This window comes from Crassostrea angulata, chromosome 7, assembly GCF_025612915.1.
Source record: "Crassostrea angulata isolate pt1a10 chromosome 7, ASM2561291v2, whole genome shotgun sequence".
Lineage (NCBI taxonomy): Eukaryota > Metazoa > Mollusca > Bivalvia > Ostreida > Ostreidae > Magallana > Magallana angulata.
Genome location: NC_069117.1, coordinates 10,458,801 through 10,474,698, shown reverse-complemented (window position 1 = coordinate 10,474,698; position 15,898 = coordinate 10,458,801). Strand labels below are relative to the sequence as shown.

The 15,898-nt window shown below is 33.3% G+C and overlaps 1 protein-coding gene across 3 annotated transcripts; it reads right to left on the bottom strand.

Annotated features, from left to right (window-relative positions):
• Window positions 1–767: 767 nt before the first annotated feature.
• Window positions 768–13,713, bottom strand: LOC128193256 (putative polypeptide N-acetylgalactosaminyltransferase 10). 3 transcript variants are annotated; one of them, XM_052866603.1, is made up of 13 exons: window positions 13,568–13,713; window positions 13,079–13,259; window positions 12,103–12,181; window positions 11,428–11,572; window positions 11,093–11,259; window positions 9,906–10,094; window positions 9,405–9,582; window positions 9,126–9,243; window positions 7,968–8,078; window positions 7,488–7,709; window positions 7,288–7,395; window positions 6,886–7,029; window positions 768–3,785 (listed from the first exon to the last, which is right to left on the bottom strand). In XM_052866603.1, the coding sequence occupies exons 1-13, from the start codon at window positions 13,696–13,698 to the stop codon at window positions 3,621–3,623; spliced, it is 1,938 nt and encodes a 645-aa protein (XP_052722563.1). In that variant the 5' UTR covers window positions 13,699–13,713; the 3' UTR covers window positions 768–3,620. The 3 variants fall into 3 exon arrangements, with proteins under 3 accessions (XP_052722563.1, XP_052722564.1, XP_052722565.1); XM_052866604.1 differs by having other exon boundaries at window positions 12,103–12,226; window positions 13,646–13,713; XM_052866605.1 differs by having other exon boundaries at window positions 12,103–12,226; window positions 13,639–13,656.
• Between the last annotated feature and the right edge of the window lie 2,185 nt (window positions 13,714–15,898).

The window sequence follows — 15,898 nt, the reverse complement described above, 5'->3', positions numbered from 1 at the left end:
TGATATTACTAATCAAATATTAAAAATCATAACAATTTTAAGAAAATTGCTAATGTAGTATTTTTTATTCTGCTCTTATTAAAGTGCGGAAAAGACAATTTCCTATGTTACATTGTAGATTTACTTGGAACTTCGAAAATGTACTATGTAAATTACATAAAAAATAAAGAGTTTTGCTATTGTGGTGTTTACGCCAACCCCCCCCCCCCCCCCCCCCCCCCCCCCCCCCATCGGCCTCCTGATAGTAAATATAACCTCCCACATTCAAACTTAGAGATAGGTGAAGCAGAGTAAGAATTCAATTTATTCAAAAGTTAAATATATTCTTGTTATCCTTGGCCACAATATATCAACAATAACAAATTGGACAAGTCCTTTGTGAGATTCCATGGTGCCTTAAAGTTTAAATGTATATTTGTTCAATTTTATTAATTTTTTCTTTTGCAAGAATAGTGATTTTTAACAAAACATACACTGTGGATGGACATGTATTTAGTACATGTATTTACATTATACGACAGAAAGGGTGAAAAGAATGCTAAAGCAACACAATAACAAATCAAACTGTGTGATTTTTGTTTTATTTGAAACAACAAGATAGATGTAGATTCCCAAATATATAGAAATATAAATATTAAATCAGTCATGATCAACACTGGCAAAAATAGACATATTCAAATGTGAACTACGTATGAAAAAATCACATATAATACAGAAATTGCAAAAATCAGCCATTTTTCTGATTTTTTGTCTATTTTGGGAAGCATTGTCCCTTGGTTTGATGACAAATAACCCCAGACACTCTTCAATTACTGACCTAAATATACAGAACTACCCATACAATAACTTATTTGATTTGATATATCGGTCATTTATACCAATAATAAAAAAAACCCACAATCTTTTCATCCACTCAATTCTTAATTGTCTTGCATTGGTATATGAAATGCATGTAATGTTGATGTTATCAAAATTAACAAAAAAGAAAATTCATGGCACCATTAACTTAACAGTCTCAAACCATGGCCAATATGTACAATCCTCTACTCCCCCCTAGAGAGAGCTATGTGGACTCTGGACCATGACTTGAGACAATGCATTAACTTCTTAATTTAAATTTTACTACATTATTCACAATCCCCCCTTAAAAAAAGAGGGTCATTTTGAATATTGCTTTTGCCCCTTTAAAGTTTATGAAGTTCAAGGTAAAGCTTAATTTGTCTGTAAGTGGTACAGGGGTTAAAGCTGAACATGAATCAACTGTACAGGAATTTAACAATGGATTAGCTGTTACCATAAGACAGAAAGATAAATCTTCATCACCCCTCCCCTAACGCAATGAAAAATAAAAAGGCAGCTTTTAAAAAAGGATTTTTTTCACAGTTCCTGGGTTTTGATTCAGAAATATGGCTAAAAAACAAATTTTTAAAGTCATGTTTGAAACAAAAACATCAACTCCATTTAACATTCAAAAAGGAACAGTGAATCGAATACAATCAATGCATCATATCAATTGACTTTATAACAAGCCTTTTTCAAGTTGAAGCTAATATTGTATTCCACACTTTGATGCCTCATTTAAATTATGTGTTAAAAAAAATTAAATATACAATATATCAAACACTTCAAATTTTTCTTGATGAAACTTGGCCTGCTTCTCAAAATCCATTGTATGGATAACAGTGGAATGGAATGTATCTCGCATTATCTAGACATATACTGTAAATGTTTGTCCAGAACATTTCACATAAAAAAGACTTCAAAGAAACCGTGCATAGACACAAAAGATGTAAACAGACTGAATGTCTGAATCACTTATTGATAATTCATAACAAAATTAAGGAATTAAAGGGAATGATATAAACTTAAGGCAACAAACATTAGCAAAAATAAAACAGGTGAGATTGTACATAGCTTAACTTTTGATGGTAACTTAGACAAATTGAATGTACATGTATTTTGGCTAAGGTGAATGAAGTATTACACAATATACTATAAAATATAACCATCGATCTAAGAAAGTCATGGGAAAAAGCTAAAATGTACTTTCATATATAAATGGAGTAATAAATAATCAAAAACATTATATTAAAAAAAATTTAAGTACCCAGTGCATGAAATCTAACGCACAAAATTATTTTAAATAACATCATCGGTGTAAATGATATAAACACAAAACTTACAGGTTTTGTTTATATTATAAATATGCACACTAACAAACAATTAAACAAGTACTGAAAAAAACATGTAGCACCCATTTACAATACACAAGCATTATATTCAAGGGTTAACCTACAGAGCCCTTCAGCACAATTTTCTTAATAAATTAATAGTCAGCAGAAAATACATCAATCTATTAAACATACATCTTTTTATTATCCTGTTAACTCAAGATCTCCATATAAAAACAAATCAATTGGACCACAAGGCATGTTAATTAAATATTAAATACAGTGTACAGTAGAGAAGAAGAATACATCTTCTTATTTTATTGAAAAGGTGACATCCACAATTAAACAAAGAGTGCAAATATTCTGTTTTTAGTGCTTGCCAACAAACGTCAGACTTAATACTGATTTGTACGGATAACCTTTTGCAACATAAAACCTTCTATTTAAAAAGAGATGTACATTGTTTTTCATATCCATTGTTAAATAATGGACTTTTTTCTTTTTGAAATACATATAGATATAAATCTTAAGATGATCCCAATGTCTAGAACTCTTACGCTTCATATAGGTAAAAGTGACTCTTTACTAAGTAAATACTGTATGAAGAACAACTGCCATTTTTTCACAAGATTTATCACTGTGACTTGTTCGATCAAATAACTGACAAATGAAAAATTCAGCAAATAATTTTAAGTGAGTTGTAACGTATTAAAAGTTTTGGGTGTATCAAAACAGGGAAAGTGAGTTAAAATACACAGAAAGAACTTAATCCTTAATATGAAAGAATTAAGTTATTGCAACTAAATGAACAGTTGAAGTTGGTCTTGTCAATATATATGTAAATTAAAGAAAGCAATAAACAAAAATAATTTCAACGCTTCACCTAAACATAAATAAAAAAAAAAAGAGAAGGAAAAAATGTAAATTGCATAGATGCATGAATTTCTTAACACAACTTTCAAAGTCATGACCAATATCCATTCAAAAAAATTGCATCAGCAGCACCAGGGACCAACTTCTTCATTGAATTTAAAGCACAAGTACCTAAGGAATAAAACTATAATTCATATACATGGACAAAATAACAGATCCTAGGTTCTGCTGAATATGAACAATAATTTTATATCTATGTGGGTATGGAAAACCAATATCTACATGAATGTTAGAACAATATAAAGATTTGGGGAAAATGCACTTCAAATGATTTCTTGGGGTTACACTAACCTAAAATTTGATGAAATTAAAAATGAATCAGTGATGTGTTTAGGGCTCTATGTTATAGAATAGCCAATGCAAGAATTTTTCCATATCAGAATAAACAATAAATAAAACCAAAAGTAGTTCCCTATCTACGAATTATTCATGCTCCACGCATTCAAAATGGTCGACTATCAACTTTTTTTTCTAAGGAACCGAATTGTGGATTTCTCCACTTATACACAACGTTGTCTACTTAGCATCCCATTCTTTACGGACTTCGTCTTCGTGGACATGCTCCACTTTCCACATCTGGGTCTCTAAGGTTTTATCACAGGGGTTCATGAATATTTCATGTCTGTCAGGATCACAGTCTAAACACTGATTACTTATCACATGGTAAATCTGCTGTGTGTCCTACAAAAAGAAAACATAGGTAATCATAGATTACTAAGCTCACCGAGACGGAGCATCACCCTTATGAGACATCACCTTCATAAGACCACCTTTATCATTTTATATGAAAATCATACTTTATGATCTTGGATATTCATGGATTCTGTTTTGACAAAATATCGTATATCATCTGATAAATTTTTTTATGATAATCATATGTTAATATGTTAATCAATACAATGATATAAAATTAAATATTGCATCATGTCATATTTCTAATATAATATATATCATATAATAAATAAAATACCGTAATAAACAATAATGAGATTTGATATTGTAACGTATGATATGACATTGTATTGTGTTATACCTTATTGTATTTGATCACATAATACAATATCATAAAATATAATACAATATAGTATCATATTACAATATCATATTACATAATACATCATAACACTGAAACATGATATTATATTGTATAATATAGAATGATATTGTATTGAATGACACTGAAACATATTTGATACATTATATGATATTATATCATATAATACAATATAATTTGATCCCAACATTGTATCTTATCAAATGATACAATATTATGTGATATGGTAAAATATTATAAAATACATTATTATATTATACATATTGCATCATATGACACAATAAAATATATTACAATATCATATAATACAATTTCATGTGATATGATAATATATCATATAAACCAATATCATATTATACAATATCGTATGATACAATACTATATAATATTACAATATCATATAATACAATTTCATGTGATATAATTCTATATTACTGAAACCAATATAATATTATACAATATTGTATGATACAATATTATAGAATATACAATATTGTATCATAGGATACAATATAATATTTTGCAATATCTTATGTAATTGTATCATGTGATAAAATATTAAATTAAAAATACAATATAATATTATACCATATTATATCATAATATACAATACTATACATTACAATATCATGATACATAATCATATCATAAAATATAAAAAAAAATTGATACAATATCATATCGTATCGTATAACTTTTTATAATATAACATATGATATCATATTGTATCATATTAAACAATATTGTTTCATATCATACAATACTTTATCATAGGAATCATGTTATATCATTTATCAAAAAACACATCTATCTATCGAGCTGGTTTGAGTGAGGTAGGAGATTTCTTTAGCATCCTTGATAATGGAGATCAGGCTCTGCTTCTGAAGCAACCTCTGCATTTAATTTATAATAAAGTTAAATCAACTATGCAAGCTACATGTATCATCTATAAAACATGTGACCTGTTCCAAAAAACTAAACCTCATCCAGCATCCGAAAGCTATGGCTCAGATTCAGCATTCAAGCCCATCAGGTGCATTTGTATCATAAGACGCATCATCCATGCAATTTTGGTGAAGTTTGGACCAGTAATAACTAAGATATCATCATCAGAGGGCACTAGCAATTAAAACCTTAACTTCCTCCAGCATCCGCAACCTATGGCTCAGATTCAGCATCCATGCCTGTCAGGTGCATCTGTATCATAAGACACACCATCCATTCAAGTTTGGTGAAGTTAGGACCAGTAATAACTAAGATTTATTTTTTAGCATCCTTGATAATGGAGATCAAGCTCTGCATCTGAAGCTACCTCGGCGATTCATTCATATTACAGTTAAATCAACTATGCAAGTTTGAAATAGTACTATCATCTATTAAACACGTGACCTGTTCCTAAAAACTTAACTTTATCCAGCATCCGAAACCAGACTATGCATTCAAGCCTGTCAGGTGCATCATCATAAGACACACCATCCATGGAAGTCTGGTGAAGTAAGGACAAGTAATAACTAAGATATCATCATCAGAGGGCACCTGTTTCAAAAACTTTATCTAACCAGCTATAAAAACCTTAACCTCCTCCAGCATCCGAAACCTATTGCTCAGATTCAGCATTCAAGCTTGTCAGGTGCATCAGTATCATAAGACACACCATCCATACAAGTTTGGTGAAGTTAGGACCAGTAGTAACTAAGATATAATCATCAGAGGGCACCTGCAACAAAAACTTTAACCTGCTCCAAAAACCTTAACCTCTTCCAGCATCCGAAATCTATTGCTCAGATTCAGCATTCAAGCTTGTCAGGTGCATCAGTATCATAAGACACACCATCCATACAAGTTTGGTGAAGTTAGGACCAGTAGTAACTAAGATTAATCATCAGAGGGCACCTGCAACAAAAACTCTAACCAGCTCTAAAAACCTTAACCTCTTCCAGCATCCGAAACCTATTGCTCAGATTCAGCATTCAAGCTTGTCAAGTGCATCAGTATCATAAGACGCATCATCCATACAAGTTTGGTGAAGTTAGGACCAGTAGTAACTTAGATATTGCTATCAATGGGCACCCGCAACAAAAACTTTAACCTGCTCCAAAAACCTTAACCTCCTCCAGCATCCGAAACCTATAGCTCAGATTCAGCACTCAAGCCTGTCTGGTGCATCAGTATCATAAGGCACACCATCCATGCAAGTTTGGTGAAGTACAGACCAGCAGTAACTAAGATACTGCTATCAAAGGGCACCTGCAACAAAAACTTTAACCTGGTCCAACAACCTTAACCTCCTCCAGCGTCTGAAATTTAGGACCCAGATTCAGCATCCAAGTCTTTCAAGTCCATAAGTAGGTCCAGATGCATCATCCATGCAAGTTTGGTGAAGATAGGACAAGTAATAGCTTAGATACAGGACCTGCAACAAAAACTTTAACCAGGTCCGGACGCCGACGCCGACGCCGACGCCGAGGGTATAGCATAAGCTCTCCTTGACTTCGTCTCGGTGAGCTAAAAAAAACAACTTGAGTGGGTGTAGTCTTGTACATTCATAACTGTAAATGATTCACAAATGATTGCTTTTTAACTTTGGTATTTTCATCAAAAGAAATCATTCAAGTCCCGTTTTAAATTTCAACATCGCCTACAAGCATAATTTCACACAAAAGAAAAAAAAAATTCAAAAAGATATCATACAACAGCAATGGAGTAACCAATATAAGACATACTTACTATATTATATTTGAACCTCTGATTGCCACCCATTCCATGGCAGTTGAATAAAATAACAGGTGCTTTCTTAATAGATTGAGACACATCAAAGCAGACAGTTCTCTTCCCGGGACGGATGTCCTTATGCCAAGTGAACTCAAATTGCTACAGAAAATAAAGATTTTTTATCTAATTATTTCTTTCAATAATTATCAATGCAAGCATTGCACATTTTGGGTTTCAAAAAAAAAAATTACTTTCTTCCATCTTAATCAATTAGAGATACAGTCATAGAGGATAAACTACATGTATGTGTAGGCTACTGAGATATATTAAATCAAATATGTCTACATTTCATTCTCTTCAACTTTTTAATTTGATTTTTAGGAACAAAAATAAATGGACTTTGTTGTGTCAACTTACCTGTTCACCGCCCCCTTTTCCATCCTTGAGACAAGGCTGAAGGTCAAATCTTTCATTTTGACCTTTGTACCTTGTATCTAGACACATATTTGCTGCTTTGTTGCGAACCTGACAATAAAAATAAACATGCATGCAAAAGCACATGTATTTTTTATTCTTCTAAAATAAAAACAATTTAAATGCACTCATTTTCTACTCACCTCTCCACTGGCAAATGGTGGGGGCTCCACAGGGGGGTAAAATTTGGGTAAATCAAAGGCCACCTCCTCCATGAACCACTTGAATGGTTTACAGTGAAGTTTGTCCCTGATGGCCTTCTGTTCAGACACGTCCCCAGGGTCAATGTTTCTGTAGTGAGGCCGCCTCTTGTATAAATACTCAGCATATTCGTCCATCCAGACCTCCGCAACTCTTCTGTAGTTCTATTTATAAATCAAGATAAGAACCTGTTAATCTGACAACATTTATCCTAGCTAAATGACTTAAAAAAATATCACCAATGTTAGTTTTTAAAAATTGGTTTGCTGTCTTTCAAGCTCTTAGTGAAAAATGACAAGTACTATAAGATGAAAATGAAAAGATATTCCCTTTATTACACCTTTATGCAATTTAATATTCTCAAAATTTGCATTAGTGTATTGAGTCATTAATTGAATGATATATTTAGCTTTCACCCCTACCCTTCCTACAAAATCTCCAACCCCAGGATTGGGGAATGGAGCAAACTTTCTATAGATATGTCCGATTCTGGAGCAAGGGGCATCCACCATCATTCCTCCACACTGCCAGAGCTGGAAAACAGAGAACAAGTCACTAAATAACACAGGCTAAGGCACAAGTCACTAAATAACACAGGGTAAGGCACGAGTCACTAAATAACACAGGCTAAGGCACGAGTCACTAAATAACACAAGCTAAGGCATGAGTCACTAAATAACACAGGCTAAGGCATGAGTCACTAAATAACACAAGCTAAGGCGCAAGTCACTAAATAACACAGGCTAAGGCACGAGTCACTAAATAACATAGGCTAAGGCACGAGTCACTAAATAACACAGGCTAAGGCACGAGTCACTAAATAACACAAGCTAAGGCATGAGTCACTAAATAACACAGGCTAAGGCATGAGTCACTAAATAACACAAGCTAAGGCGCAAGTCACTAAATAACACAGGCTAAGGCACGAGTCACTAAATAACATAGGCTAAGGCACAAGTCACTAAATAACACAGGCTAAGGCATAAGTCACTATCAGTAATTAACACAGGCTAAGGCACAAGTCAATAAATAACACAGGCTAAGGCACAAGTTACTAAATAACAAAGGCTTAGGCACAAGTCACTTCATTACAAAGGCTTAGGCACAAGTCACTTCATTACACAGGCTAAGGCACAAGTCACTAAATAACACAGGCAAAGGCACAAGTCACTAAATAACACAGGCAAAGGCACGAGTCACTAAAGAACACAGGCTAAGGGCAAGTCACTAAATAACACAGGCTAAGGGCAAGTCACTAAATAACACAGGCTAAGGCACAAATCACTACCGTTTAATAACACTGACCAATGCAAAGATATTTCAGAGATTTATTGCTTAAAACTGATATTACCAAATAAAACTTCTTCATATATTATCAATAAATTATATTCAGCTTCAAAATGATCATGTATCATCAACATATCAGGCTAATATGAATACATTGTATATCAAAATGTAGAAAATAAAGTCAAAAATTTACTTATCATCATTTTGGATTTTTAAGAACATTAAGATAATATTTGTAACAAAGTCTTAGAAGAAACACACATTATATAAGAACATGAATACACCAAAGTTACCTTAAATGAGAGTTCATACTGTTCTCCTCCCCAGATATCCAGGCCCGGGTCATAACCTCCCATCTCCCAGAACCACTTGGCACTGATGGCAAACAGCCCACCTGCCATCACTGGGCTCCTACAATACCCCAAATACAGAATATATTGTTACACCTTATAACATGTATGCATTAAACATTGGTTCTATACGTACAATTTACATCATTGTATGAATAACTATTAATTTGGACCTTTTCAGAATTATTCCTAAATAAGCGGGCACTGGTTGATTAAACTTACTTGAATGGTTCGGCAGGATGTTTGAGATCTTCCTCCAGAAGAGGTAGGCGCTTGTAGAAGAATTCCCAATCAAACGCCCCCCTCGCTCCCTCATCCTGAGCCCGATACGCAAAGTTCTCAAAGTCAATGACATCAATGAATGGGCAGACAACTGTTTTGTAGTCCTCTGCTATTGGCTCTGTATAAATAAACATGGACAATGTTTTGCTCTTAGTATCTCAGATCATTTCTTATATTTACATACTGAAATATAGAACAACAATGCTCTTTCTTCAATAGAATAACTTTAATAATTAGTTATTCAACCGATCAATTTCTATATCATTAACTTCTATGTTAAAACTAGAAGCAATTTCTTTCAATAAATCACATTCTTCACTCTGTTAAAGTCTACAGTATAGTATATACATTTGAATTTATGCTACACTTCAGTACCTATATTTGGCTCCCATAAAAACATGCACCTACGTACACCTTTTAAAAAATCAACGCTTTTCTTACCCAGTAAGGGAGGTAACCAGTTGATGTTGGCCTCGCAGTGTGAGTCTAAGAAGATGAGAACCTGTCCGGTGGCTGCCCGGGCCCCAAGCAGTCTGGTCCGGATCAGACCCTCCCTCTTCTTGGCTCTAACCACCTTCACATTGGTAAAGTGTTCCTTCACATAGTCATCCAACGGTTGCTTGCAGTGCTCTACAACACATATTGGTACAATGAAAACTTTGCAATTTTAAGCATGACTATACACTAAAATTTGTCTATAGTAAAATTTGAATAAATAGCCAATTCACGAAGAGGAACTTTCTTGGGTCCCCAGCAATATTCAATTTCTTGTGGAAATTACATTTATGATTAACTTTGATTTAACAAATTTAAGGATATAGCAAAAGCAATTTGTTTCTGATACAAATAATACATCTTTTGAAGAATTTGTTTATATCCCAATAACTTAATAAGTCATTTCCTTTTTTTTTTTTTTTTTTACATCAACCCAATTTACAATTAGGAAATTTTAGTTCTTAAAAGCAAGTTTTGGAATTAATATTTCAATGTGCATATATTATAATGTGTTAGTCACAGGGAGGAAAACATGATGTATATTTGAGAACTTGTGATCCCTATTATTATGAATTTAAAATAGAGAAATTTACATAGAAAGAGGGAAGTGATTGTAATGTATTGTTTCATACCACCAGGTGTAAATAAATTCTCATTTTGTTTTACTACCAATACTATACCATTTTCACACCACTGAACATGGTAGTTTTGATTCAAGTAATTGTTTATAATCTAACTAAACTGGGCATTATCAAAATACTTTCGAAAATTGAGGAAAATCTTGGAAAACCACTACCATTTTAAGTCACCAGACAGCCTTTTATGATTATATTATCAGGAAAACAAGCCTTCTGTTAATAGACGTGTTAAACATGTGTATTTATGGAGGTTTCCACTCACTGGGTTTTCATTACCTATCCACTTGTATCCACTACAAATCTGTTGATACGTGTACATGTACTACTAACACATCTTCCAATGAAAAATTTCAAGGGCAAAAGAAACAATATTTTCTTTAAAAAGAAATGAATTCATTAGGGGTACGAACTTTAAAAACTGTTTTTATCCACTACCCTATAGTGCTTTAATAATCCAGTCATGGTTGGTGCCACATTGTTTGATCATCCACTCACCCTTTGAGCTGTAATCATCCACCAGTATCACCTCGTGGATGAGGTGCTTAGGTGAGCGATTGAGCACGCTCCACGCCGTCCTCAGTAGTGTGCTCCAGTGCTCATTGTGGAAAGGAACAATCACACTGGCATTCATCAGATGGTTCAGATACTTCTTCTTCTTACAACTGTTAACAAGAACCCATGATCAGGATCATGTTTGACTGTACATGATTAACATGTGATCAATATCTCTGTGTTTGACTGTACATGATTAACATGTGATTAAAAACTCAGTGTTTGATGTACATGATTAACATGTGATTAATATCTCAGTGTTTGCCTGGCTTACTTACTCAGAATGACGAATGTCTTTGAGAGATCTATGCAGCGAGATTTTATCGCTGGCATACGCATTGAAGCCATTCACTTTGTACAGGTCTCCTTTCTTTTTCTCCTCATCGGGGGAGAGTATTAAGGCCTGACCCTGCTCTCCTGGCCCTGCATCAATGTATAGCAAGAACATTCAGTTTGGATTTCTTTTTTAAAGCTTAATTTCTCTATGTAACATTTGTATATTGATTTCTTAAACTTTTTAACTTAAAGCATTGTCATACAAATAACAGCATTATTTTTGGCTTATTCATTGAGCTGAGCTACTACTACGACAGTTGAAAATAAATGAAATATCACATATCTTACGAAAAATTGTGTGTTTCAAGTTAAAGCTAAGTCACACTAAAACTATATAAAAAAGGTTCTGTTAAGGAGTTTGTCCAAATTCTATTTCTCTTCCATTTCATTTCAAACATTTACTTCATACAATTGCATTAAAAGAAGGAGATAACTGTAAAAGATTGGGCAACTTATTAATTAAACTTCTTACAAAATGTTATTTATCTTTCTCATAAACTCAAGGAGATGAAAAATACTGATATCTGGACCAATATCATATGCTAGAAGAAGTCACAGCAGAACTATAAGCTTGTACAAATAGTTTTCTGTAAAATCCTGAAGTTGTGTACAAGTACCTGTTCTTTGTTCATCCTCCGCGATTTTTTTATAGTCATGCCAATCAATCTTTTTTAAAGGATCTCCTGCATAAGGATTCTGAAAACAATCAATCTTTTTTAAAGGATCTCCTGCATAAGGATTCTGAAAACAATCATATGGTAATAACTGCTAGTTCAAATTAAAACAGCAATTCACTTTTGGCCTGTCTATTTCATTGCTGGTCATTGAGCCATTATCTAACACTTGTAGAAATCAACAATTTATTAATCCAGTTCTAAGCTAGGCTCAAAGTCTTACTTCATTACCTGATCAAAACACATACTTTGTTTACTTCTAATGGCGAAGGTGTATACAGGGACGTATATACTAACGGCATAGGCAACATCTACATTCGCAATGTGTTTACTTCCCAAACTATCACGCGAGCCTTGACAAGTTTTTAAAACTCTGTTTAATCCCAGTAAAATATGTTGTTTTTTATTAGATTATTTATCTCCTCTTGTTAAAAAGGATAGCTTTTTCATACATTTTAAATCACATGTAGTTAACTTATTTAGATATAAAGAAAATAAGCATCGATTTTACGTACTCTCAGAAATGGGGCAAATAATGGGTCTCGGGGTTTTGAGAACTCCATCGTAATTATGATCAGATCAGGGTTATAAAGTAAAAATAACAACTCTAGAATAATTTCAAGATATTTTTTAAAGGTTTTATAACGATAAATCGAGTAACATCATAGATATATTAACGATAAATCGGGTAACATCATAGATATATGACGTTTAAACTGACATACGAAATCACATACCGCGTTATTTGGGCGAGACTTCCGAGAGTTGCCTATCCCATTACTTTATACATCCCTAGTGTAAACAAGACACAAATGAAATGAGAATTATGAAGATTTGAATAGTTTTTTCTTTAGAAACAGCCAAGTGCTTATATGAGTAAAATATTAAGTAAAACAAACTCATTTTTTCTTCTTTTTACCTTTCCGCTTTTCTGAACTTTCGGCAGTACATTTCGGGCATCAATATACAGATCTGGGGGTGTATCTGAACCAAATAGTTTCTTTAGAATAAGTGGTCCCCCTAACACTATGACACATCCCACAATCAAGTACTTCAGCAGAGTCACCGTGTTCCTCCTCATTCTCCTTGTGTTCACTTCACTGTAACAAAAAAAACAGCATGTTCAATCCAGCAACATAGTTTTCAACAGTTTACCTCCCCTATTAATTGCGTTGGTTAACAACTGGTTAAGGGGTATTGAGGAGTTAATGAGGGAAGTTGAAATGCCTTATTGTAAAAATAACGAACAAAAACACAAAATTCATTTAGGCATTATACACCCCCCCCCCTTTTTTTTTTTTGTAAATCCCGGTTTTAACGTGTCTAGCAGAATTTTTATCGATATTTGAGCACTTTGTAGGAAAGGTCCGTTTAGATTAATTTAGAGTAGCTATGTTTTTCCATTTACCATCTGATTAAGTACAATCTAGGCTGTTTGCAAATGATATTTACAAATGTGTCAAAAGTTTGAAAGATTACCACGTACAGAGGAAACCATTTTAGTGACCCCGAGGTCAATCTCGTTTTCAGCCTCAACATATGTTACAAAGTCAACAACGGTGGACAAAAATAATCCGATATAGATAGATTATTATTATAGATTATTTGCCGTAGGATTATTGACTTAGTCACTGCAATTACTCGTTAATTCTATGCATTTTTCTATTATGGATAATCTGAGAAAAAATATAGATTTTAAAAAAATAACTGTACACCAATGAAACATGTACATTGTAATCAATTATGTACCACGGACATTATTACGTTATTCATGTTATTCAGAGACATAATATTTATGTCTCTGCGTTATTCTTTGAAATATTTCATTTTCATTTATTTCAAATTCGTTCATTTATATAATTTCAAATTTGTATGTACATTCAGTGTATTTTGACATATTTATGTATGGTGTTTAACATTATATAAATAGTGCCTGTTTGGGAGGGTAACAGTTGAAATTGACACCCCGAGAAAACCATTGTCAACCGACGCGAAGCGGAGGTTGACAATGGTTTTCGAGGGGTGTCAATTTCAACTGTTATCCTCCCAAACAGGCACTATTTATTTTGTTATACTGAATGTCTTTTTTTAAATTTTTAAGAAAATTTTACTGCTTTTATATAGGAATAACGTAAATTCTACAGCGAACCGTACGCGCATAATTTTCGCGCATGTAACATTTTTTAATGTTACCCGTTGCCAAGTGCGTTGCTAACGCTGAGGGTAATAGTAAATATTATTAACTGCGTCTTAACCAATCAGATTTCAGTATTTAACATGAAAGTATAACAAAAATATATAGAAAACACTGTATTGAATGTATAGAAACATACATATATATATATACTAATTAAATGTTCATGTCTGTCCTAGCTCTTTCAATCATCCAACTCCTTCCCTTTTGTAAACATGTATGTTTATATTGAATGTTTTTATGTGTACATTGGATGTTGTATGTACAGTCTTCATGAGGCCCTTGAGGGCCCTTAATTGGTTAATAAAGAAATTGAAAATTGAAATTGAAATTGAAATTATGTGTAATGCATAAATATCTAATGCCTTTTCAAAAGAAAAAATGATTTTTAAAAAAATATAGAAAAAAGTAATCAAAACTGTAGCATTTATCTCCCTTTTACCTTACATAAGGAATCCAGGAATCCGTCCGTCCTCCCCACTGAACAGCGTCTGAAGCAAATAGAAAGGGGGGGGGGCTAACCTAATCATCAGAAATCTTCACAAGAATTCCCAAAATCATGAAAATCCTAATCTGTGTGTGTGTGTGTGTAGGGGGGGGGGGGGGGGTTGTATACCTATAACTCCAATCTTACCTTCCCAAAATTTTTTCCCCTAAATTATAATCTTACTGGCCAATTTTTTTTGTTTCAAATCATAGAATTCCTAATCGGGGGGGAAGGGGGGGGGGGGGGTTGCTAGTATTCCTACTATGACTCCAATTTTCAATATCACTAATAATATTTCATTCTTTTTAAGGTCTATTTAGGAACAAGTTTGTTTGCTGCGAGAAAAAGTGGGGGGGGGGGGGGTGTGAAACCTCCCTGATGCTATGTTCCTAATGGTTAGGTCTAACTTTGCAAAAAAAGAGGGGGGAGGAGGGGCTAAGCCCCCCCCCCCCCCAGTTCCGACGCCTATGTGTAATCATTGAACAAACTTTAATACCCACTCATTTTTAATCAATTGCTATTATTCTTATTTACATAGGAAGGGGAATATAATTTTCATTACGGGAATAGGATAATAAATACCGCGGCAGCGTCATGCAGGTGCTTGTTAGGTGTCCTGGCTAAGTTTGATGTGAACTCAATGAGGTAGAAGCGTGAATGTTACATGTATCTATATAACACTTTTCCTTACGGTGTTTCATCTTTACACATCTATGTTTTCTCGAGAAATGACTACGGGAAAAGTTCAGCCTCCAGTTTCCTGTAGAAATCGAGATAGTGTTACTTTAGGTAGAATAAATCTCCAGTAGATTATTCCCTTATGTACTTTTTTATTTGAATAATTAAAACAACTCATAACCTTACTAAAAAGTTTATACAATTGCACGGAAATTTTTCAACATTTGCATGCTTTTATACAATGATTCAGATATACATGTATTACACGCCATTACTGTCTTCTTTACAAATGATTACATTGATATCTGCTAAAATCATTTATATCAAACATATACATGTAATTTCTTATGTAGACCCTTGAACATACAACACTCATTTTT

What these genes read in the sequence shown, in the direction of transcription:
- LOC128193256 (XM_052866603.1), bottom strand. Translation starts at nt 13,698, where the DNA reads ATGTTGAGGCTGAAAACGAGATTGACCTCGGGGTCACTAAAATGGTTT. An exon ending in GGATGATTACAGCTCAAAGG is followed by an intron (nt 10,095 to 11,092) that starts GTGAGTGGATGA and finishes TATGTGTTGTAG; the next exon opens with AGCACTGCAAGCAACCGTTG. An exon ending in AGAGGTTCAAATATAATATA is followed by an intron (nt 3,786 to 6,885) that starts GTAAGTATGTCT and finishes TTCTTTTTGTAG; the next exon opens with GACACACAGCAGATTTACCA.